Genomic DNA, 25,377 nt, shown 5'->3' with positions numbered 1-25,377 from the left:
GACTGACTAAAGTTTAAACTAAACCCATAGTAAAGACACATTTTAGAACACGTGATATTAATTATTAACTTCTTACTTGTTTTTACAATTTATCCTTTCATTTTATATTTTTATAATTTTTCAAAGTTTTTTTTTATACATTTGTAAATTTTTACACTTTACCTTTTTATTTTTTATCTTAATACATTTTACATTTTTTATAGTTTACAGCTAAAAGTAAAAAAAAAAGGATCACGTGCAAGATGACTTAACGTTCACATAATCAGCCAGTCGTAGTAAAATTTTCACCAAATTTAAATGAAAATTCCGGCTATTTTCAATATGAACCAGCAGCCATTGTCATTCTCGATGGTCTTCAAGAATTGTATTCTGAATCACTTTAGAATTGAACCTGAAAATGTAATATCCAGGTTATTACGGTTCGCATACTTGCCAATCATACGAAAGTACCAACTAAGTGGCTAGACTAATAGTACTTCCTGAATATGAGCACTATTGCCACTAAAAATAAGCTACATATATCCATAGTTTCAACATATTTATTAAGCTCTGTTATAAAGTATCAATAGTTTTACAAATGAATTAACTTTCAGGTAAATACATAACTTGCAAATAGCTTCACAAAACTATCCTTGGAAAATAGAGCTTTGTTCATTTATTATTGAAAATGACGTTGGATAGAATGAAATTGTAAAATATTCTATACTATCTATATCGAGCTATTTATCAAAATTCTTCTTTCAGATATTTCTGTAATTAAAGCTATTTGAATTTCACTCTTAGCTATAAATCTTCTCAAGAAAAATATCTTTTGATTATTTAATGATTAAATTAGATAAATAATAATATGAATTGCATATTGGCCATCTGAAAGCATCTTTGTAGTAAGTAGATTATTGCTCGTATCAGATAAAATAAATCCTACCTTAAACACTCATGAATGAAAGAAATTTTCCAGAATTACCTAAAACTGTCTTTTTAAAATGAAATTTAAAGTTAAGATCTTTTTTCTTTCATAAAATAACACTTGTCTCGTTTTTCTTCTGTTGCATTAAATTAGAAATAACTTTCTCATTTAATATAATATATGTCTTTTTGGGAAAAAATGCCGGTATGACCTAAGCCATCTAATAGAAGTAATATACTGGCAAGAAAAAAATAAATTAAAAAAAAGTCCTTTAATTTAAATATTTTATCAGTACTATTTTTGGGACTTTCATTAGTTTACTGCAATGCTATATGGCAGATAGCTGAGCTGTATTTACCGGTTTCATTAGCTGGAAAAAACGCCTTCAACGATTCAAAATCTTTACTTTTGATGTTGAACTATACGGTATATAAGTTAGTAGGCTACCTAAAAATACTAATGCAATAATATTTGTTCTTCGTTATTTACACGCGAAGTATAAATTTAAAATTTCATATAAGAACTACATTTCGAATGAATATATCGTAGAAAAACTATTCAGTGTAAATGCATTTTTTTTTTCATATTTTGGAGGGCTATTTGAGTTGTTCAATAGCATATTTTGTTTGGGCCTTTCAGAAATATGTAACATATTTAAACAGAATAATATTCAGGATACAGATGCTTGCTGCTGCAAAGAGACGATCCTTTCCAAAAGCACTTAGTATTTTTCCATCATTACAGCCGTCATCTAGACAATTTTGTACACAACCCCTCACATAACGATCTTCGTAGTAAAAACCGCCACAATGACTCATTCTAACGAGTTCAGTGTCGATGGTAAGAGTTCCACTGTCAACTGCACAGCCTCTAACGACCAAAGTTTCTCCTGTGTCATCTGAAAAGAAAAATGATAAGCTGTAAAATAGTCTCCATCTTGAGTATTAACATAAAACTCGCTGACCTGTACGAAGAATTCGCACTCAAAGTTTGTTGCCCTAACGTAAAAATAACATGTAAAAACCAGGGATGCAGAGTCGGGAGCAAAAAGGACCGATTCCAACTCCGGAAATTTTGGAACTTACGACATCGACTCTTTACTTCAAAATCAATTCAGCTGCGACTTCGCAAGCACTGGCAGCGTTGCGAACATCGACTCCGACTCTTGGAATTTTAAACCAACATCTGACTCCGACTCCTTTACTCAAAAATCAGTCCGACTGCGACTCCGCAGACCCGCTAAAAACACCATATGAGGCAATGAGAAGCAAATGGATAATGTGAAGTGGACATTTTCCAAGTTTTGCGTAAAACGCGTTTAAAGATAAGATCCTTGGTAGGCTTTCAATGAAATTGTTTTCTAAATCATGCTGTATAACACGGCTACTAGTACTATCTCTTGCCCGAAGACAGTAGAGGTTCACCTACCCTCTGTACCGGTTGTCTCCAAATTTTTAATTTTGCCACTTACATCCCTTTGCTTCTCGCTGCCTCATATGTAAAAATTGCCCTGTTCGCCAGGTGAAAAGTGATCGAACTCAACAACTCACGAACTAATTGAGATGATTACTTTAAAATGCATAATTTTTAACCTTCCCTGTGCGTGGTGTATTTGGAGACAAAATTAATTTTTTCGTCGAATTTGTATTTCAATTTTTGTGGCATGCACTAGATTTGTAAAAAGTAAGGAGCCGGTACGCAGTCCCATTAGAAACAACAACAAAAGTGTAAGATAGATAAAAGTAAATTCGAAATCGAATAAATCAGTATCTAGCAGCAAAAACACATCGAATATACGGTATACAGTATCCAGCAGAAGCTCTATCCAATGCACCGCTAATTGCTTCGACATTTAAAGTTATTTAAATATTCTTCTGGCTTGACATTTTTGGCCGTATATTTGCCACCTCTGTTAAGGAGAGTTAGTACTGAATCCCGACATTCACGTATTTATACAATCTAGGAAATGCGCAAGATATTTTTCATGAGCTCCACAAGAAAGAGCTAAAAAGAAAAAGTATAACAGTATCTTAAAAAATAAAAATCAAGATGTAATTTAGATCGCTGGTAGTTTATCTGCGTTTTTGTTATATTTGCCATGTTTTTCTATCTTTGTTTTACTCGTTATTTTTAAAGCAATTATTTCCGAAAACTGTTTTTCTCTACTCGTTTCATTTTGACATTTAGCCTCCAAACACTGATTTTTATATATTTATTGATATAAAAATTACATTATATTCATCGAGCTGATTTCAAACAGTGTACCACATTTGATTTTTTAATGAACGCAGAATAAATAAATAAATACTTTAAAAATAAGTAAAAGTTAATGGAAAAATAAAATAAAAAATAGAATGGGTAAATAAAATAATGAAAAGTGTGTTTACACCTACATTGAGCTACTTAACAGAAGCCAAGAATTGTTCCGATAAAAGTGCTTTCTTCATTTCATTGGTTCTTTGAAAATAACTGAAGCACTCATGGTTGAGTTTAATAAGAGTCATTGGTATCTCGCACAAACATATTTAAAAGCTTCCTGCTCTCCTTATTCCTGTAGTACTTATGTGAACTTAAGAAATTTATTGAAAATATAGCGATTATTTCATTACTCCATAGAACCTTTGACAAATCAATTCAAAGATAGAATCTAAAATAACCCCATAATGTCAAAGGATTATTTTTGGCATAAGAATTTTGCTCTACAACTTCCTCATCGTCGGATTATTTTTAAAATATGACCCCTATTAGTATTAGTAGGAGAATGTGAGGCAAAGTGAAATGGTTAAGATGACTAAGCTTTTTCAAAATGAACAAATCAAAAATTTGTTTTGAAAATTACAGTACATAAAGAAAGAACATTGTATTTTGTAATAAAACTTGCGTTGAAACAGTATTTTTTATTTTTGGCAGTAAATTTGAGTCTTAAAAAAAAGTGGAAAAATTTTACTCCTTTTTTTCATGGGGCAAAGAAAAAATAAAATATTTTTCTAAGGAAACATTTTCTATTCGATTATAAAACACATTTTTAATCAAAAGAATCAGTAAGTAAAAGGTTGAGTGAAAAAGAAAAGATAATAAAACAATAAACGAGTAATTAAATGAATAAATCAATAATTATATGAAGAAAAATAAATGAACGAGTAAAAAAAAGAATGAATAAGAAAATTAGTGAATAAATGAACAAATTAGTGAATTAGTAAATGAAGGAATGTAAATGAAATAAAAATAAATGAAAACGTAAGTGATTTATATTAAATGATTGAGTGAGTAAATGAAACAGACTATTTCACTTTGCCCCATCCACTTTGGTCCGTATGTACTTGACTAATTGTACAATTTATTTAAAATAAAAATAAGCTCACTATTATCTAAATTTTTACTGCATTTAATATTTGACGGTCTCAATTAATACTTAAAACGTTAATAACAAGAACTCTATCATTTTATAATAACAATAATAATTTTTGACTTACAACAAGATATTACAATATGAGTATTATTTTTTAAAAATTGCCTGCTTCACCAAATGCTTTAATCTTCGGTGGTATTTTTTCCTGACTAGAATAGACTATACAGTTAAAATAATACCAGATAGTTGGAGCTAAAAGCAGAGTAAATATTTTGCCATTTCACTTTGCCTCGCTATTTCAGTTAGCCCCATGTTCCTCTACTTGGTTTTTAGTCTGAACTTTGACTCTAAACATCAGAGAAATTAAAAAAAAAAAAAAAATCAAGAACTTCAGAAGCACAAAGTGGTCAACAAGCTTCCATTTTTTTGCGGATATTTAAATTGAAGTACCAATCAAAAAGTAAGTGCAAAAGATATTAGAGCTGCCGATAGTGAAGTTTTAATGTGTGCTAATTAAATTGCAAATACAATTTACAAAATAAAGTATTATTGATTTACCTAGTTTTCACTGAACCCTACCCAAGTGTGAATTACCGATTTGAATAAAACTTTCCACATCGATAGAACACTTAAAAATATTGAATCGGTATTTTTTTTTTATCGACAACAAACGCTTTTAACGGGGTAAAATTTACCCCTAAATATTGAATAATTGTGGGTTTTACAGGGTAGAATATATTCTTTTATTTTAATTTTTAACTACAAAAATTCAAATGATGATTGACAATTTGAAAAAACTGAACAAACTCAAGTTGACGTGTTTCAGAGTTTTTCTGAAAATACTATTTATAATAGTAAATCATTCCTCACAATCCTACCTCATCGTGGCGCTAGTTGCCTATGAGCCCTTTCCATGTGAGATAAATCATCTTTTCGACCTCACTATATTCAGATTCAATAAAATTTGCCATGAAGGACACATGACAAGATAAGCAATCCAGCCAATTTGTATATTTCTATTTTGAAAATTGTTCAGAATATAGGACTGTAAAAAAATTCGAAATCGGAGGAAAAAAATGAAAAGCGTGTTCTCTTACAAATGACTAACTTCTCTCCTAGCTGTAGTAGAATGAAAATTCAAAAACCAGCATAAAGCTAAAAAAGAGATCTTTCTATTGATATGTTACATAACTTTCTTGCGATAGATTTAAGTTTTAAAATCATTCACCGTGTCGGGGTAAGATTGCGAGGGATGGTTTACCACTATAAATAATATTTTTAGAAAAATCCTGAAACACATGAACTTTATGTTTTTTTTTTTCAACTTTTCAATCATTATTTGAATTTTCGTAAATAAAATTTAAAATAAAAGATACGGGTTCAATATTTTTGAGTGTTCTAATCGGATGTGCAAAGTTTTATTCAAATCAGCGATTCACACTTGGGTAGGGTTACTTGTGAATTTTAGTCTCTATTGAGAATTTCAATGTAATCACAGTAAAATATAATAAATTCAAAGGGTTTAACATCCTTCTTTTCTAACTTTGGCCAGAACTCATTGCTCATCTGCCAGCAGTTATTTGGCTCTGAAGCAGAACGTCCCAGATTCTAATCCTGAGGTTGCAGTATCTCCTTAGGGAACTGAGTAGATAATGTAACCATTGTGACACTTTCACTTATTCTCTTTGAGGTACCTGATAAGGGTTGTTAGGTTTTCTCAATTTTGCAGAGGCGGCTAGCCATCCGCAAAAGCAGCTCTCCCGCATTGTGCTCTGCACTGACCCATCGCATAGCAAAACTTAACTGGCACGCTATAGTACTCTCATATCAAACACAAAAATTAAACAAACAAATAATTGCTTTGGAAACCAGGTAATGAAACAACTTTATGTTTTTAGCAGTTTACTCGCGGAAATATTTCAGAAGAGAGTTAAATATATTATTTTTGTAACAGAAAATGCATAGATATTGTTAAGTTACTAAATAATAACTGTAAGAGAATATCCAAGAACATTAGTCATAGGTCATAGTTTCATTTAATACAAATGGATGTAATAATCTGGACAGTTAAGTAAAAAATTCAATTAGTTTAAAGAGAAGTTTTTTAAAACTCAAGCGGAGTCTTGCGGTTTCTGGTAAAAACAGAGACGTTTATTCATCAATTCCAACGTTTCTATTAGGGTTGATTATTTCAAGTTATTTTTATAAAAGTATTACTTAATTGCATTTTCTATGGATTATTCATTATAGGAGAAAATAAAGAAATTAATTATTCTTACATCCAATCGTTTCTACTGTTCAAAATAACCGTGAATGTTCTTTACTACAAATTAATTACTGAAACTGACTAATTAGTTTTTTCAAAATATTTCAAGGTAGCGTAATGCGCTTAAACAAATTATACAAATTTTTTTTAAAAAAAGCAGTTTCTTTAAAAAAAATTTAAAAAAAAATGTTTTCAGAAATGTCAAATGAGATGTAACATTTTCCGCTCAAGTTTTTTTCCATTTTGCTGATTTAGTTTACTCAACAGGCTATTTTACACTTAAATGTAAAGTGTTTTATTTTGTTAAAAAGTTTCAAACAAGTTTGCTCTTACTATCATAGCTTTTGAATTAAAATTATAACTTTAAGAACATAAAACATATAGTTACAAAACGAAAAAAATATGCGGAAGAGATCTTAAGATCCTGGAAATGCAATGCAATCGAAACATATAAACGACACGATGTTTGATTGCTTTATAAAGCATTAAAATAAGGAAATAAGTTACAACCGTCCCTTATTAGCAAATTAACTGCCTATTTTATTCCCTTCCGCGACAAATTCTTGAACAACTTACGGCGTGATAGGAAGGAATCTTTTTGAAACAATACTGGGCAGTTTACTATCGTATTTTCATTTTGTTTCGTTTTAATGCTGTTTGAAAGAATCACATTTGAATTTCTGTCCAAATTACAACGAATTGTAACTGTATTTCTACAATTGATGGTCAGAATGAGAAATAAATGTTTTATTTATACGCATCCTTACTCGAAGAAACGAGATAAATGAGTCATTTAATTGCTAAAATCAAGTTTGCACTTCGAACCCTTGAAAGGGTATTTCAAAAGGATTTCAATGCATGGTGGCAAAAACGATAAATATTCAACATATTTTCCGATTTTTTTTTTCATTTCCTCTGCATTTTATTTATTGTGGTAAGTGAAAATAATTAACTTCATTTTCAAAAAAAATTACTAGTTTCATACTAATGGTATAAGTTCAAGTGTCAAAAAGAGGAACCTGATAAAAGTAGCACAGGTTGTGATATTTCTGTACCTCAGAGCCAGACGGACATAAGTCCAAACATTGCGATTTTCCTTTTATTAGGGCATTGTACAGGGTGGGGCGCGGGATCTTTCTTTTTTGAAAACGAAATAAAAAAATTTACGTACCTAAAAAGTCCTTATTATTATCTTTTTTCTGACACACATAATGGGAGATTATGCTTTACACTGTTTTGAAAACAATATCTTATAAGTGCTGCTCTCCATAATCATTACACTGATTCAGTCGAACTCGGAAGTTTTGGTCAACTCTTTGGAGCATGTCGAACAGTTTAAGTCCGATCGAGCGAATGTTAGAGAAATGTGTCTTCACAGTAAAAGCGCGATGCTGTCTCGACCAAAGCATGATAGCAACTGAAAGCATGGTATAAAACAACTTGCCATTCAAATCTTTCCGTTGAACTTCTCCCCACCAATCTGTGATGCTCCATCCTTTTTGCCCTGTATGTAGAAGCCTATTCTCAACGAGCCATGTGAACATTTTACTAAAAAAAATCCTTTTCAATTTTTTACTGGGATTAAAAGAACGCGCTTCCCATCCATTGATGTCTCATTCATGCCACTCTTGTAGTTGAATGTAATATGTTTCTTAGCAATTACTTGACTTCAGTACATATTCAAATTATAAATAGTATAATCAAAGATATTAAACTAAAAAGATATTGAAGCTAATAGGTCTTTGATGAAATCCTGGCTTAAAAGGTAGAGTTTTAGATCAAAAACGCATATTTTATAATAATTTTTAGTTTGAAAGGTTGAAACAATTGGTCTACAACACTATTTTGAAAATTGGTTCTTTTCGCATTGTGCCAAATGCAGCGAACATTTGGTTTTATGAAGATTTTTATATTACCTCCTTTTTATTTTCTTCCTTCCCCATGTCCTTATCGCACTTTGCAAGCTGTAATTTTTCGTAAGTTTGTCGGGAATAACAATAACTTTGTTTTGCAGATGAAAACCAATTCTATATATCTTCTTCAATAGCTCCTATGTCTTTAAGTTGGTTTATGACAAGCACAAGGATTCCCTCTCACGCTTCGTAACATTCAGAATCTTTTTTGCAACCAGTTAACGTGAAACAGCTCTTCATAGTAAATGCAGTTACATTACATTGCCCAGTTTGCATCAAAAGTAAGAATAATTTTAAATTAATAATGAGCACAAAAGGTTATTTTAATGGTGTTTTGATCCAAATTTCACTTAACCAGTAATGGATGTGTTAAGTTATGCTAGCTGAGTTGAATCTTTTTTTGAAAAATTAAATGATCATACCATTAAAAAAAGCCTTCAATCCATAAAAATCATCTTTCGTATCATTGAGAATAAGTAACGTGTAACTATCTTTCAAATAGAAAATGAGTAGAATATTCAATAAATGAAAGATGTCCTGAAATAAATGTTCGTTTATTGAAATTTCTACTGCTCATGTATATGAATGTCCCGCTTCAGAGCAATGGCAATAACTGTTCTTCAGTTTTACCTACCCTTTTCCTTAATTATCAGTGTGAATTTAACGGGGTAATCTTTTGTTGCAAATTGCACACATTGTGTTCTGACTTATATAGTTTCAGCGTATCATTACGAATAGAGAATCGTTTTAAAATGTAATGCTTCTCCATCAAGCCATGATTTATGCTCAGTCGTTTTATTAATTAGCGTCTAAAATCGACAATAAGGAATGAAAATGTTTTGAAGCATTGTAGCAGAAATGATTTTACTTTAATTGTTAAAGCATGAAGAAGAGTGTAGAATAAATGACTGCTTAATATAATTTAACAATAAAGAATACAGTTTTTTCATTATTGCATCATGTATGCTATATAGTTAAAGTTGGACAATTTCTATACGCCTCTGCAGTTTCTAAGTCAAGCTACAAAATTTAAAACTTTACGTTATAAAGTAATCTCGGCTGATGAAATCTTCTAATGTTAGAACACTTAAAGGTACATAAAAATCTACAGTTGGAAGTAACTTAAATGTTTAGTAACGCAATAATTATCGACTGGAGAGTAATTTTCAAATACACAGGCTATTTGTCATGTAAAATTTACTGCGAAATAAGAGTAGAAATTTAAATCTAAATATCTAAAGAACTTTTTTTTTCTGGTAAACTGTTTCAGCAAACATTGTTGCGTACAAAAATTTAATTCTGTTAGTTAGGTGTCTGTTTAAAATGTGCGGTTTTCGCTAATTGATTTTTTCTCCACCACTAATAACTTGTCTTTTTGCCAACACTAGTTAAAAACAATCCTCATTTTTTCAGAATATGTTATTCGACATCTTGGGTACAGCTTCATTTAATGTTAGTTTGGATAAAAGAAAATAAATTATTACATGGAATGATTAAAAGGATATATAATGAAGGTAGTATGCCTTAAGAAGGCATCAAATGCAATTACCAGAAATAGCCGGGGAAAAAATTAGCTATTCGGTCCTTACGAAACATTCTTCATGAAAAAAAGGACATCACGCTGTGTATTTTAAGATAAGAAGCGAAAATTGATTATTCTGCTAAAAAACTATGATTAAGATGTTTAGAATTATGTCAGTGTCAATAAGTTCAAGAGAAAAAGTTATTTTAGCTAAAATAGTGCTGACATTTTTTATAAATTTTTGAAGCATTTAGTAACGTCCATTATTTATGTCCCTAATCTAAACACAAAGTTTTAAACTACTTATCTGAAAAAACACTTAGGTTTTCAACTGAACTAAATACCACATGAGATATGTCTTTTAATGCACTTTTTCATGAAGAGCAGTTAACTTTTGCTGAAAAATCTGCAATTTATGTTTATAATGAATTTCAAGGCAATAAGTTTAGACATTTTTTTTTCTTCAACAAAGATTTTCGAACTTATATTAGGTTAGGGGAAAAGGAGGCATATGTGAACATGGTATGTTCTAATAAGATAACTTCAAGAAAAAAAATTTGTAAAAATTCTTAAGTAATGGCATCACCAGTCATACCTCCTGGCCAAACGTTTTGAGCAATGGGTCTTTTTCTGTTTCTGTGTGTGTCAAGTTCTTTGTTTAAGCAGGTATTTAATGTAATTTTATCAGTTTCTCTCTTGAAAACATATTTTTAACTAACTGTTACACTCACTTAATTATTGAAAACCATTATATGAATATTCAAGAAAATGTAGAAAAATATTTCTTTTTTTATTAAATAAGAATTCCCTGTTTTCGCAAGTTAGTTCTAAGGTTGACGATGGGGCTCTTGTGAACACAACATCTAGGGGCACAAGTGAACAATTCCCATTCCCCCTCCGTAATATTAGTGTAGCACATTATAAGTGTTTTAAGATGTGTAAATATTTATAATATTTATTTATCTCTAATCAGATTGTAAATTTATAGTTACTTATTATTAAATATTTATTTATATATTTTTAAGTCTTTTGTTACTAATTAGTTGGTCTGCAGTTTTGTGTGATAAAACACTGACAGGAAATAAAAAGACACAAAATATTTCTATTTAGTTAAAATCTGAAGTTTAAGATCATTTAAAAATACATTATCTAAATCAGTATGAAGCTTAGAAGCAATATGTAATTAGAATAATGCTTACATAATAAAAATTCCTTCATACTATGTAGTCTTATAAATTTTTTTCGTGTCTATCCGGTGATCAAAACATGATACGAGACTTTAAAATTTTACAGTGAGCAGTTATATATTTGGGAGAAATATTTCTTGGATAACATAAATACTGTACAATTTTAACTGACGCAGAATAGATTACAAAACCTGCAGTGTAATAGGTACATACGTATATTTTGCATATTAAAGAAGTTTTCTTTAAAATATAATGCGTGTTTTGCATTTTTAACCATGTTCATCTGTGCCCCAGGCTTGTTCACATGTGCCCCATGGAAATTTATTTATAGAATATGGATAAAAAATGATCAATTTGTTTTGAACTAGCTCAGAGACTTCTGTAACACACGTACATGACATTTGAGCAAAGAGACACACTATTGTGGCTTAATCAAAAATAGAAAAATATGTTCATGAAACATTAATTTTAACAAAATATTACAAAAATGTAGACTTGAAATCTAAAATAAATTCTTTTGGGTCCTTCTTAAGTTGTTTATGGACATTTTTTCCAAAAATATGCCATGGCTTTTTTAGTGTATAAAATTTAGGACAAGCTATGTGTAAACTGAACTTGTATGTAGATGTGGGATACCTAATTTTCACAGTACATTCAAAATGGATTTATCAGTTCACTTGCTTAGAGCAATGAAAAAATTAGTCAGGCAAAGGAATGTTATCCTTCTGGGATTGTTTTCGACGTTTTGTCTTCCACTTTAACATTTGAGTATTGAAGAAAAAACAATAGTTGGTAGTTTAAAATTTTCTCTAAGCATACAGCGATTGAATTTAAACTGGAGATGCGTCCCTTCTTCAAACTACATCTACAAACTTCTTGCTTACATCTAGAACGTAGGCTATGCATGATGGTTATGAAATGTATTGTTAAACTCACGAATGTAATTTTTATTAGAAAGGAAGAAAATATCTTACCATAAATTCCAGCTAGTTTGACGCATGAAGTGGCCGGAAAGACTCCATCCCTTTGCTTTCTGCCAGCCCAACAGGGACTTTCTAAAATGTCTTGTGTGTAATTGTTATGAAACGGATCGTCGCATGGCGGATATTCTCCAGCTACTGAAGAACATTTGAAGCAATCAAGGGCGAAGCAGCCTAAATAATTTTAAAACGCAATGTAAAAAACAAACAAACAAACAAGAGAGGAAATAAAACGTTAGACGTTATCAGAGAGAGAGAGAGAGAGCAGGATAGCAGATTATGGTTTAATAAAAATAAATAAAAATGTTCCAAGAACTAAAACTGAATTATTGGTTATTTTCTTATGAACTGATCTATACTTTACTTTTTTAACGACGGCATTAACAAGACAAAAAAGAAGCATTTGTTTTTTACTTATTCGTACAATTCAAAAAAGTCATATTTTTTCTTTTAAATTTTACTTGAAAAGAAAAATTCTTGTTCATGTGTATTTTAGATGTATTTGAAAATATAAATAATTAAGCATTTTTGCTTTTGGTATTATTTTTTGTACTGTTTTTGGCAAACTTGCGGGTCGATTTGTCAAGTCCGTTACAATAAACGTTCAAATCATATTAGATAAACAAATAAGTAAAAAATTTTGAAACTTAGCTGCATTATTTAGGTTTTGTGTCCATTTAACTTGGAGCATTATCGTTTAATACTTGATAATTGCTAGAATTCGAATGAAAACAACTGAATTTGGAAAACTGTCCAATCCATTCCAGTAACATAGTAACGGATATGACGGTAGCAGCAAAACATCTTCCAAAGCCACGAATTGTTGGTACGCAATTGTTGATGATAATTTATAACACTAAGAAATAAAGCAAAACACTTAACAAATTAACTAAAAGATTATACACAAGCAATAGAAAGTGCGAATTTTTTTTTATTTTTAAGATAAAAAGTTAGGTAACCGAATAGACATTGAACAAAAATATGCTCCTTTAATAGAAATTGTTTATACAACTACACTTTTCCTTTTCAACTGGGAAAGAAAATGACTGATGGTAAATATTTACCTAGTTTAAGTGCTTTTTTTAAAAATGTATTGCCATCTCTTGGTAAAATTGTCAACCCTTTTTTTCATGAAATTATATCTTGTTAACGGACTTGAGACACCTTGACACAAAACGGACTTCACCAAACATGAGGGACAAAATATTTTGTTAGGTAATTTGAATATATATATATATATATATATATATATATATATATATTAGGGTGATCCTTATTTTTGAAGTTGCAGATATTTTACGCGACGCCCCCTCAATTTATTCCATTGTACAAATAAATGATCCTTGCAAAATTTAAAGTCAATCCATGAATATTAACACGTGCCCCTGGGGCCCCCTTCTTCGAGTTTCGAAGAAAAATTTGCGGATTTTCTCATTTTTATGTAAACATATTCTAACGTTTTATATTTAAAGTAGTTTTGAACCCAATAGGTGCTGCTACTTTCAGACCGACCATACTCTCACTTTCATTCTGTAAAATTTAACATATTACAGAGAATAAAATGTGCACCAATGGCCTTAGGTCAAGCGTACCGCTCTTCTGCGCTTATTCCAACCAAGCGGCAGAGGAACGTTTCTTCCCATCAAGATGTTCACAAGGGATTCTATAGGCCATTAATGAACGATCTTTGACAATAACAACTTGCCTCCTCCAGGCTTTGGGGGTGTTGATTTACAAAATTCCCTGTGTATGTAATAGGTGTGTCAAATAGAATCGCAAGGTTTCAATGCTATAAATATACGTAATTGCAATCATATTTTAACTCGCTGTTCTTTAGTTATTAATATACCTAAGTGCTTATGCAATTTTTAATTTTTAAAATAAAAATTTCAAAAAGTCCTCGATTACTCCGAACATTAAAATATACTGTATTTTCCATAGCTAAAATATAAATTAAATAAATATATATATATATCGAGATCGGAACTATGTAGAAATCTATACTTTAAATTAATTTTCTTCTATTTCAGTACATAGTCTTTTATTATCATCAAATTTTTGCGATTCACAAGATTTAGAAACTGAAATGGGTATCTATCCTAACCTGTTGAACTTTTGTTTTCTACAGCTGGTCTACCACAATGAAAAAAGCTTGACAACTATTGCTATCTGCTCGCCTTTCATCACTGTTAGACAAATGCCATATTAGGGATAAAGATGTTGTTCATTTATTTACAGCCTATGTAGATACAGTAAATTTAAATCCAAGTGACCTAGTGATCAATCGTATATTCCTTAACAGAGCAAAAGAAAATCTTCGAGAGGTAAAATTAAATTTCATGAACTTAAATTTTGTAGTTATTCACTGGGATACAAAGCTACATCCAGATGTAACTGGAAAAAGAACGCCGACAGAATTACCGTGATAGCTTCAGGTCCTAATATTGAACAGCTACTTGGAATTCCTTAGATATTTCTTCAGTTGTATATGATATCTTAGATGATAGCTCTTTATTGCTAACTGTTCTAGCTGTAGTGTTTGATACAACAACTTGCAATACCAACCGTATAAATTGTGCATGCAATTTTTTAGAGCAAAAACTGAAGTGATATATTACATTTGGATTGCCATCATCATGCTCTTTAAACCGTACTGCAGAGTGTGTCCTTAAAGAAGTTCTTGCCTTTCTTAGTTCTAGATCAAATATTCAATTATTTAAGCGCTTCAAAATTTTGTGGAAAAATCTCCATCATTCAGAACTTATAACATTTCAATCAAGTACACATACCACTTAAATTCTAAAAGACGAAGTTGATGACATATTATTGTTCGTAAAATGCGGAATTTATAAAGATTACAGAGAATTCTCATAACTTGTAATGATATTTCCTGGTGAATTTCCTCCTACAGGGATATTTTTTCGGCAACCTGGAGCTTATCCCTGAGCCACATGCGTGGCAAAAGGAATTTTTGTTTGAAAATTTTTATATTTAGGAAACAATTTAAATTGACCTTACATGAAAGGAAAGCCCTTCAATGCTGTTTTACAAAACTGTTTTACAATTAAATGCTGTATGAAGATATGGTTTTTCGCCGCAACCCAATCGAGGCTCCTTTAATATGACTGAAAAACTAGCAGCGTACAAAATGACGACAAATATGCAGCAGAAGCAGTGATTGGAAAATTCATAAATCACTTATGGTATATAGGGGATAAACTAGTAGCTTTGTCCGTATTGGATGAAGGAATTAACTTTGAAGATAGGAAAAGACTAGTCCAAAAAATGCTTGTGATAAGGAAGACGTGTCTGATGACTGTTTAACAAATTTCAGATAACAGTAGATGATTTGGAATACTGTCTTAGTAAAGATCTTCCTCTTTATAAAATCAATTACGAGTCTATAAAACTGTTTCATAGGAAAAAATCTTTTAGTATTTGTAACTTATTTGATCTTGATTCACGGCAAAATGAAGGAAGCTATTTAAAGGGAAGAGAGATCGTTAAAATACTGAAAATTGTGAATGATACAACTGAAAGAGGAGCACAATTAATAGAAGAATTTCACAACTAATTTACCAAATATGAGTCACAAAGCAATTTATTTTACAGACCGTTCAAGACTATCGGAAAAAATGCACTTTATTGAAATACATTGAGAAAAGCGTACGATTAAGGTAGAATTTCTAAAGCACTATTTCATTCTTATTCAATGTAAAATCTTTAGATGATATGAAGCAATTAAAAAGATTATTTAGTTCTACTTCACTCATGTATTTCTGCCTTAGCCCTGGCTATAGGGCGGAAATTTACTGAATATACATGCCTTGCCTTCAAAATTCGAGTTGAACCGAACCATTGTTTCGGTCACTCGTCTGGTGAGTGCTGATTCTGAATTAGCTACCAGTTTGTTTGGCACTCTAGGCTTCCTTAAGAGGTTTTCCACCTCCAGCTCAGTCACTCCTATGCCGGGCTGATGAGTGCTAATAAGCACGAAACTGCAGTCCTCGGCTGGAATTGACTGAGCTGGCTTTGTTTTTCATGTATTTCTGCCTTAGCCCTGGCTATAGGGCGGTAATTTACTGAATATTGGTAGAAACAGATTCTTCTTTCTGCGTGCTTAACCGAAGCTCGACTAATGCTCAAAGTAGCATCAATCTGGTATGACTTTTGGCTCTCCAAATATAATTCATTTTGAAAAATGGACACTGCGTAAACGTGCTCCATGCGTAAATAAACCCCGGTCTACCCTACATTAATGAATATTTTTAAAATAACTGATACAGAAAACTTGTTCGAAAAGCTTGCACTTTTCCGTTTATGGAATGGAAAACATTCCAAAAATGTCCTCCAGTATTTGATCGCATGAGTTTTTGTGTATGTTATTAAGTTTTTAGGCATTTTTTTATATCTATTTAATTTATACTTTTATATTAATTATTTTTTTTTACGTTTTTGTCTTTTCTGAAATGTCATGATGAGAACAATGTAGATATAGATAAAAAATTCTAGAAGTGGACGAGTAATGGTGACTAAATTATCCCATATTTTTTTTATATATGATAGAACATCACCCCTGTTTAACATGGTTTTATCACTTCATTTCTTTGAATATTTTTCACTGTTCAGAGATTTGTGAAACCTTGATAATTCAATACCTTCACAAGCAATAATGTCACATTTTTCTTTAGATGTGTAAAGCAACTTTTGAGGCATACACTTTCCATCATATTTTCGAAAAACATAAAAATAATGTATTTTCTTTTTAAAGCAGGCAACCACGAACTTCATAGTTAACAAGATCACTCTTTTGATCGCCAACAACATGTGTAAAAATATTTACGGTGAGAAGAACCTTAGAGCTGAAGCCTACGAAATGTCATCATCAATCTTTCATAGGATCTTTTCTGACATATATTTTCCTAAATTCTTTCAATATCTTTGTGTATAACTGTAAAACATCTTTTTATTTTGCGGAGAAAAATATTATGAAAGAAAAATGTGTCAGAAGGGAGAAAATATTTATTTAATGCATTGCCTCGAAAACCTTTTCCATGGTTTCCGAAAAGCCAAAAAAGGTTTATTCTTTACAACGCAACAGTGAATGTTGAAATCTTAAAAGCTTTTGGGGAAAATTATCAAAGAGGTATGGTTTCCTGAATCTCCTTTTTTTCAAAAAAGTATCCTTTTTACTCGAGCTATTTAAGGATTATTTAGCAAGATAAGGAAAGATTAATTTTTCTAAGTTTCCCAAGAGAGAGTCAGTAAAATCTTCATGGAATTTTTCTTTGAATATGCAGGTATACATTGCCGTTAGAAGATAATAACTTAAAGGGCCTAGCATATAATGTTGTGAACAAGGAAAACGTAAATCAAATTTTAAGTAAACGTCTAGAAAATTGAAAAAGTAAAGGACCGGTTATAAATTTACGTTATGCTCAGGAATAGTTCTCAGCAGTTATATCCGTGACCTATTTTAATTATTTTTGGAAATGTGATTCTTATTTAACCAAAGGAACATGCTCATATTTATATTTTCGAGATTGTAAATATTTTTTTATCGTTTCATTGGTTCATATTTTTACATAAAAAAGCAATCACCACCGCATCTAAGGTATCTTAGATACTATGTGCATGAACATAAAAAACTTTTGAACATTACAAGGTGCATTTTTCTCTCTTTCACTCTGAAGCAGCAGCTGCATAAAATTCAACAAATTGAGTTATACCATGTTAAATGTTAATGATAATTATAAATATGTGATAAAGCGAAGGTTGTTTTTGAAAATTTGAAGTTGATAATGAAAGCATCCTTTTAACAAAATTTTAATAACTGCATTTTATATGATAAATTATTCCTAAATATTTGACATATGAAGCAGTGAGTAGCAAAGGGATGTAAGTGGCAAAATTAAAGATTTGGAGATTATACAGAATGGTTTAGAAAAAAAAATTCAATAAAAGCTTACCTAGGACCTTTTCTTTCAACGCGTTTGACTCAAAACTTGAAAATGTTCACTTACATCCCTTTGCTTCTCACTGCCTCATATTCCATTTACCTCTAGTGTAATTAGTCTTCAAGTTGTAGTCTAGTCAAGTCATAGTCTTTGGTAGAGACCATAACATCTGGGGGGGGGGGGGGTTGTGAAACTAAATCATCTGTGGTTGAGTCTTCGACTCACTAACTTACTCAGAATGAAAACCTACTCAAAGTGAGTGTTAGAGTTTGAAATATTCTTTTCTTTGAGCTCTTAAGACTGCCGTTATCAATTACAGCTGCCGAAGAATGTAAGTTGCATTAAAATAATCAAAAAGAAAAGTTATTTACTTGTAAATAAAAATGCAGTTAGAAGTATGGACTGAATCGTGAGAAAAAGAGTAGATTTCCATGAGACGTGACCAGCTAGCCTGACGCACATACTTCAGTAAATGCAAAGAAATTTCTAACCTAAAAACAAAAATAGAATTATATGAGTTCAGCTCGACCAACTCTATTAACAATATATGTCCGAAAGCATCAGAAATTGTGTATTTTTGCCTAATTTCAAACATGCTGAAAACGAGTTCTGAACTTAAACAAGGTAAGATAAAATTTGCTAAATGTTGAACAAGTCACAAGTTTAACATTTATTGATTAAAGAAACATAAATTGAAACAAAAATACAGTATACTTTTGTATGCAAAGTGAGTATCAATTCAAACCATTGCTTTAATGTTGAAGAAAGTTTGATTTACGTACTTTTGAGGCAAAAGATTGCGCAACAAAGGATTCGGGGGGCAAGAATTGAGTATAAGTGCGCAAAGACTTCATCTAGTTCTACGAGATCAGTATTAGAGTGTGCAGATGAAAGTGCGTGTTGGTTGTTCAGAGCATATGCAATAAAATGTCACTACTTTGCATTTAAAAAAAAAGCTAAGTGCGTGAAATTTCATACATTTTCTCTAAGTTTATGTATAATGACAATACTACTTCCCTAGATTAACATTGTTAGCACCAGTAAATCGTTCGTAGTAGATTACGCGACTTATTGATTGCTTTGTATTATAAAACAAAAGTAGACAAATTTTAAGTTAAACGAGTTACAAAGTAACTTACTGTAAATGAGTAAATTGTCTGACGTTCCTTGTATAGTTTCTTCTATTTTTTCTTAAATTATAATTTTTGCTTCCTTTCTAAAAATTGTGTATTTTCTGATTCATTAATGATTAAGATAAAATATTTACTTCCACTATAATAATGGTTGTATACAAAAACCTTACAATAATGTCATTTTAAGTGTAATTATTCTGTTTAACAATTTTGTTGTCTAGTTATCATTAAGAGCAATCTCTTCTACGCATGTGCAAACTATCCGCCCTTATAAGGATAGATTGCGCAAAAACGCCCTCTTGGTTTTTCTACAACTGTGAAATTACATTAAAGCGTAATAGCGAAGAAACTGCACAGCCAACAAATTATGCTACAATTATACATAAATAGCTTAGCAAAACATTGATAACTAAAGTGTTTCTTACTATTCTGTTGAATTGTGTGCAAACCTTTCAAGCTTGGAATTGAAAATTTAATTCACTTTGCTTAGAAAAGGAGATTTTTTCACACGATAAAGAAAAACTCCCGGTATCACAGTTTAGCCACATTATAACCAAAGAAAAGTCATTAGTTGAAGTACTTTGAGTTAGGGTTGATACATTTTATATTGAACGTGGATGAAGGAACTTACAAACATTTAGGTCACCGACATCATTTAGTAGATTTTTATTTGCGCGTTAAAGTACATATTTGTAAAGAAGGAACAGCATTTGTATGCGTCGGAGGAGTTTACCTTCCTCAAATAAATGGAATTTCTTCTTTTACATAGTAAAATGCCAGTAAACTTTGCTAAGTGACAATGCAGTTTTTAAGCATTTTTGGTCGTTTATACTGATTCATTTGTCTGGATACATTTTGAAATGTGTGTTTTCCGGAATCGCCCCAAAATAAATGAAAAAAAAATTACATTTAAATCTTTTTGAGGCAAAATATATTGTTCCGAGTTTTCTAATAATTAGAGGAAAAATTTCATTTACTTATTACTCATGGAAATAAAAGTAAACCGTCTCAGTTGAGACAAATTTAAATCTTACATTGACTTATTAGGATCGGTTGATAGTTAATACTTCAAAGAATCTTTAATCAGGAAAATAAAGTTTAAAATCCGCGTTAAAATTAGGGATGTGTCGTTCAACAACGAACGGGTCAGAAAGAACGAATGTTTAAAATTAACGGATCCGTTCCTTCACCTAAAAAATTAACGACCGTTCTTTTGAACGGTAAACAGTTTGGAACATTGTATTTATGCACTAGTGATGTTTTTTTTTTTTTTTGAAATTACATTCATCTTTAAATTTTTAACTCTCAATAAATCTCAATTTACTTTTTCTCAGTACAGTACAATATATTCATTTTGAAGCTTTTTACTTTCTGATGTCTTCCTCATTTTTCTTTCACCGTTGCAGTTAATTTGCAATTTTCGAATGTATCCATTTCAGTAATGTTTTATGTAACTTGTTAGGGCTACAAACAAAATGATTGGACTTTCCCCTTCCTGTCCCATGCCCTGCAAAAAAATTTCTCACGCTTTCTGTCGCCAAATTTATTTCTAAAAATACATTTTAGGGCCATTCCACCCTCACGTGCGGGAAAAGAAGACGCTTCAATTTCATTAAGATTTTGTCATATCTCTTAATATTTTCATTAAACAAGGGTAAATACATTTTTATCTTTCAATTTGGTACAAAAATATTCCTGACACAGTAATATTTTTATGAAGCTATTTTTCTTTTCAAATGTAATTTATTTGCATGTGTCACGTGTGGGATATCCGAACTCAACCTCTAGTAACTTGCTTATGAATTAGTTAAATTTTTTCTCTATTAATATATTAATGTTAAAATATATCGTTTATTTTGAGAGTGAAGACTGCAATATAAAGGAAACATATCTCATTTGTTGAGAAACAATAAATAGTTTAAACCATTATAAAAAAAATATGTATTGGAATATCCCATGAAAAAGTAAGTTACTTTATCCCGCATGTGACGGTTCATATACTTCATTGAAAAATAATTATTTAAAAAGATAATGACGAAATCTTTTGCTTAAGGAATCACACATTCGTTTGTAATTTGTTAAGCAATAAAATTTTTATCATTACCCTTTTAAATTATTATTTTTAATGAAATATATGAGGCGTTACGTGCGTGACAAAATTACCGTTTTCCGTGGAGTGACCCTTTCTGGGAATTTTTGTCTTCTATAACATCCCTACCTACTACCATCTTATATTAATTTGGCTTTATTTTTAACTTGCTTGGCGACTTCCTAGTAACTTATTAACATTCAATATCCAGAGTTTTTTTTAATAAGGATTATTACTGTCAAATTTTTTCCCCCATTTAAAAAAAGGTTGCGTTTTTTTTTCTGTTCTCATCGGTATCGTGGGATAATTTTGAAGCTCCCTAATATTTCGCTGAGTCTTTTTTTTTAATTAAGTTATCCGGCACTCCGGCTGAGCTACCGATATATTTGCTGTTACTTTTTTCGTTATACATAGTCTACTATATGTATATATACAGTGTAGGTGGGAAAAATATTTGAAGGAAGGGACTTCTTTCTTTTGGGTAGATTTATTCCAGTTTTAAACTAAAAAGCAAACGTTTACTTTTTTTAAAGTGTCTTTTCATACCAATTTACAGTAAATTTGCTGTAGCTACCGTTAATCCTTTTTAAATTGATGTCATTTTGTCTTTTTTCAAATTTTATTCTGAATTGCTTCAAAGAACATTAGTTCTGTATTTATATGTATATAATTCAACACTTGCTTTATAATATTTCAAGAAATGCTTTTACCTTGCTCACTTGCTGACTCGCAACGCGTTCCAAAACCTGCGAGGCTTCTTTTAGAGTATGCTGCTCCCCATGAACAAAGTCGTTCAAATGAACAGCTTAAATGAACGGATCAAAAGAATGAACGCTCCTCTGATGAACGGATCATTAAAAAGAACGACATTGCCCACCTCTAGTTAAAATCAGTTTTTACGCTGTTTTTCCTACTGTACATATTTTAAGAGAAGGGCTAAATCTATTTTGGGTTCAATTGAGTTGATGTAGACTAATTCTTACGCGCTGTTTTGTCTTAGAGAAATGTGTTTAAATTTCAATTGAGTTTTCAGCTATTCTAGGATTTAATAATCATGTAACTTTTGAAATTGGCTATTATCGCATAACGTTGTTTTAAATGGTTTGGTACTTATGAATTATCTGCATGCCTGTGACACTCCTCAATATTTTCACTGGGTTAGACAGGTTTTTTTTTTTTTTTAAGGTCTTTTCTTGTTTTCGTATTGTTTGTGAAAAAGCTGACAAAAATGCAAATGTGGATAATACGTATGTACCCAATTTTTACTATTATAACCATGTTTTATTTTCACAATATTAAAGATGTCACTTAAAACTAGCTTTAGTCATGAAGGAAATCCTACTTTGCTCTGAAAACCACAATACTACCGCAATAAAAGGCAACATGATGATTTTTGCAGTAACTCTAGTTGCCTAAGTTAAACCCTAAGTTTTGCCTAAGTTTTGTTTTCTTGGTCCAAGGAACACTACTTCAGAAAAATACTGTCATGTTGAAAATAGACTTAACCTTATTTTAATCACATGCTATCATTACTAAAACAATACATTAAAGTTATTAAGCTCACAGTAACAAAGAATATGTCTATTTTGAGGTATAGCACAGAAAAGCAGCAAACATTAAAATAAAAAAAAGATTTAAAACAAATATTTGCTGCACTTTTGATGCATGAAATTTCTCTTCAACATATATTATCACAAACTTGTATTTTTGCTGGAAATAGTGCAGCTACATTAAGAGCTAAAAAGATAAATAAATACACAAAATTCAAGAGCAATGTTGCCGTGTACCATTAAAAGTAAAGCTAAGAATACAACTGGATCAAGGTACCATTATGACCAAAGTACAACACTTTCCTCTAAACATATTTTGGCTGATTGTATCAACATTGTGAATAGTTAAAAGATAACTTAGGAATGAGCTACCACTGCGATTGGATATCTCTCAGTGGCTTTTGAATTTCAAAAAGGAATGACTTTTAACTCTTATGCAAAACTGAAGATCTGGTAAAAGAAATAATAGTAATGACAGCATTTAAAAATGAAATTATAAATTTATGTTAGTTATTTTTATTATTAAGTAAACGGTCATACTATGTAGAACTCTAGGCATAACCTTTTCACTATTTCTCTGACTAAATATTATGTTTTCTATTATTATTTGCGTACTTTTTCATGTATTTTTCTGCTGATGAACTCTGTAGCATTCAACTATTCTGCTGTGATAAGGTAAAAGGCAGTATCTGCATTTTTAAATTCATTTGTTTATTATTATTTATTTATTTATTGCATTTTGTCATCTATTGTGCTAGTTTTATTGTACAAGCTTTCTTATTTGGTTCCCGCTGAAAATTAAATATAAGAAAAACGTCAAACATTTCCCTATCGTTAGAATGGAGTCCAAAACTGAATTCTTCAAGTATCTCGAAAATTCATTTCTGCGATACTGCCATTTACCTTCCCACCGCAGTATACAAATCAACCAACTTTACAAACACTGAATACATTCTCTACATTCTCTCATAAGAAATAACCATGCATAACAACGTACAAGCTCTAACATGCATAAATGTAAAAGACACAAACCAAGTGAGTATGGACTCAGATTTGAATAATTCAAATGATGAACAAAGTTTATCATCCCTATTCAAGGCAACCCTGGTGGAAGTTCATCTGAAAGAAAAGAAAAAATGTGAGAAGCTTTTCACGCTCGGATGATTTTTAACAGAAACCAGAACAATAGTTAATCACTTCCGTTTTATAGAAAAAAATATAATTATTGTATGACATCTAAGACAATATTAAGTGCATTAATAATTGTCATGTAGCTATAATATTTCGTGTTGAAAGGGGGATTATATACAGAAATAAGAAGCCTTTGCTTCATGGCAGGAAACATTAGAGACAATAAAAAATTGGTTTTACACGTGGGGAAGTCCAAGAGAAAGCTGCCATGTTGTCCCGAACGTGACAACTCGTATAGTTCATTAAAAAGTAATAATTTCAAAGGGTAATGAGTATTTTTTTCCCTTTTATATTTATTTTAATAAGGTGTATGAGCTGTCGTGTGCTGGACAAAAAGTCCGATTTTCGCCAAAATGGCCCAATGTATCAATAAGGAATCAACTTCAAGGAACAAGACAGAATTTTTGAGTGATTATATCGGAGAATGAAACACAAGGTGATTCTTTTTTTCCCATTTAAATATTTTTTAAAAATACGTTTCATTAATTAAGACTCGTTCTAACATTCATTCATGAGGAAAGGTGTATGATATTATGAAACCAATGAGCCTCAAGTAAGTTAAATGGTACGGCTCAGTTCCATTACTAAAAATGAGGAGAATATAAAAGGAAAAAAAAAGAATCGTACAAGAAATCAAAGAACTTCGTAAAGGACATTGTATCAGATAATTGCTTTTTTAAATAGACATTATAAAACATGTTTTAATCGCTACTTCACAAATGATCCTTAAGATAAAAAATTCTGTTCGTACATAGGTATTATATTTAACAACTGATTTCATACTAGTTTTTAAAAACCAAAGAAAATATGTATTCTCTAAGGCTTTTATAGTAGAGCTCCTGCAGACGAATCATCATGAATCGTCCCATCAATTTCAATGAAAGATAAAATAGTTTTTGTTTAAGGTTAAAGCTTATTAGGGCTTCAAGCATGTGAAGTAAAAATTTAGTCTGAAAAATGCCTCCAAATGTTTTTATTTTCTTAATCTCAAGCATTGCCGGGACATATTCTTGGGTGTATTGGGTTGACAAGAAGGAAACTTTCTTCGTCAAACTTTTTAAAGACTCTTGACTTTTTAAGTGCTTTTAATGTTATTGAGGTTATTTGATGTTGTATTTTAGAAACTTTTACATATCTTCAGTGTGATTTTCGATACTGTTTTTGCATCGCTATTTTACTATTTTGAGTCCATGGATTTGTTTATCTACACTGGGATCATAATTTAAAAAAAAATATAGTTATCCGTAAGAATCTATGCAAAATGAAATTGATTATACCAATTTGGAGATTGCAAGTTGAGAAATTTGCCTGCATAGAGCACAAGCTGATTCAA

General features: G+C 30.9%; 1 protein-coding gene across 1 annotated transcript; it reads right to left on the bottom strand.

Annotated features, from left to right (window-relative positions):
- Positions 1–570: 570 nt before the first annotated feature.
- On the bottom strand, positions 571–23,974 carry LOC129218646 (uncharacterized). The gene is made up of 4 exons (XM_054852966.1): positions 23,886–23,974; positions 18,453–18,572; positions 12,119–12,298; positions 571–1,805 (listed from the first exon to the last, which is right to left on the bottom strand). Exons 2-4 carry the CDS (start codon positions 18,541–18,543, stop codon positions 1,543–1,545), a joined length of 534 nt encoding a protein of 177 aa, XP_054708941.1. The 5' UTR covers positions 18,544–18,572; positions 23,886–23,974; the 3' UTR covers positions 571–1,542.
- Positions 23,975–25,377: the final 1,403 nt, after the last annotated feature.

The sequence above is a fragment of the Uloborus diversus genome, chromosome 3 (genome assembly GCF_026930045.1).
Source record: "Uloborus diversus isolate 005 chromosome 3, Udiv.v.3.1, whole genome shotgun sequence".
NCBI lineage: Eukaryota > Metazoa > Arthropoda > Arachnida > Araneae > Uloboridae > Uloborus > Uloborus diversus.
The sequence above is the reverse complement of the archived record's forward strand: the minus strand, read 5'-3'. Positions and strand labels throughout refer to the sequence as shown.

Bases quoted from the DNA above. Each gene is read 5' to 3' on its own strand.
- LOC129218646 (XM_054852966.1), bottom strand. From the start codon at position 18,543: ATGTGCGTCAGGCTAGCTGGTCACGTCTCATGGAAATCTACTCTTTTT. The intron at 12,299-18,452 runs GTAAATAACTTT...AAAATTATTTAG, and splicing joins AACTGCATTTTTATTTACAA to GCTGCTTCGCCCTTGATTGC. The intron at 1,806-12,118 runs GTAAGATATTTT...TTTTCTTTTCAG, and splicing joins CAAACTAGCTGGAATTTATG to ATGACACAGGAGAAACTTTG.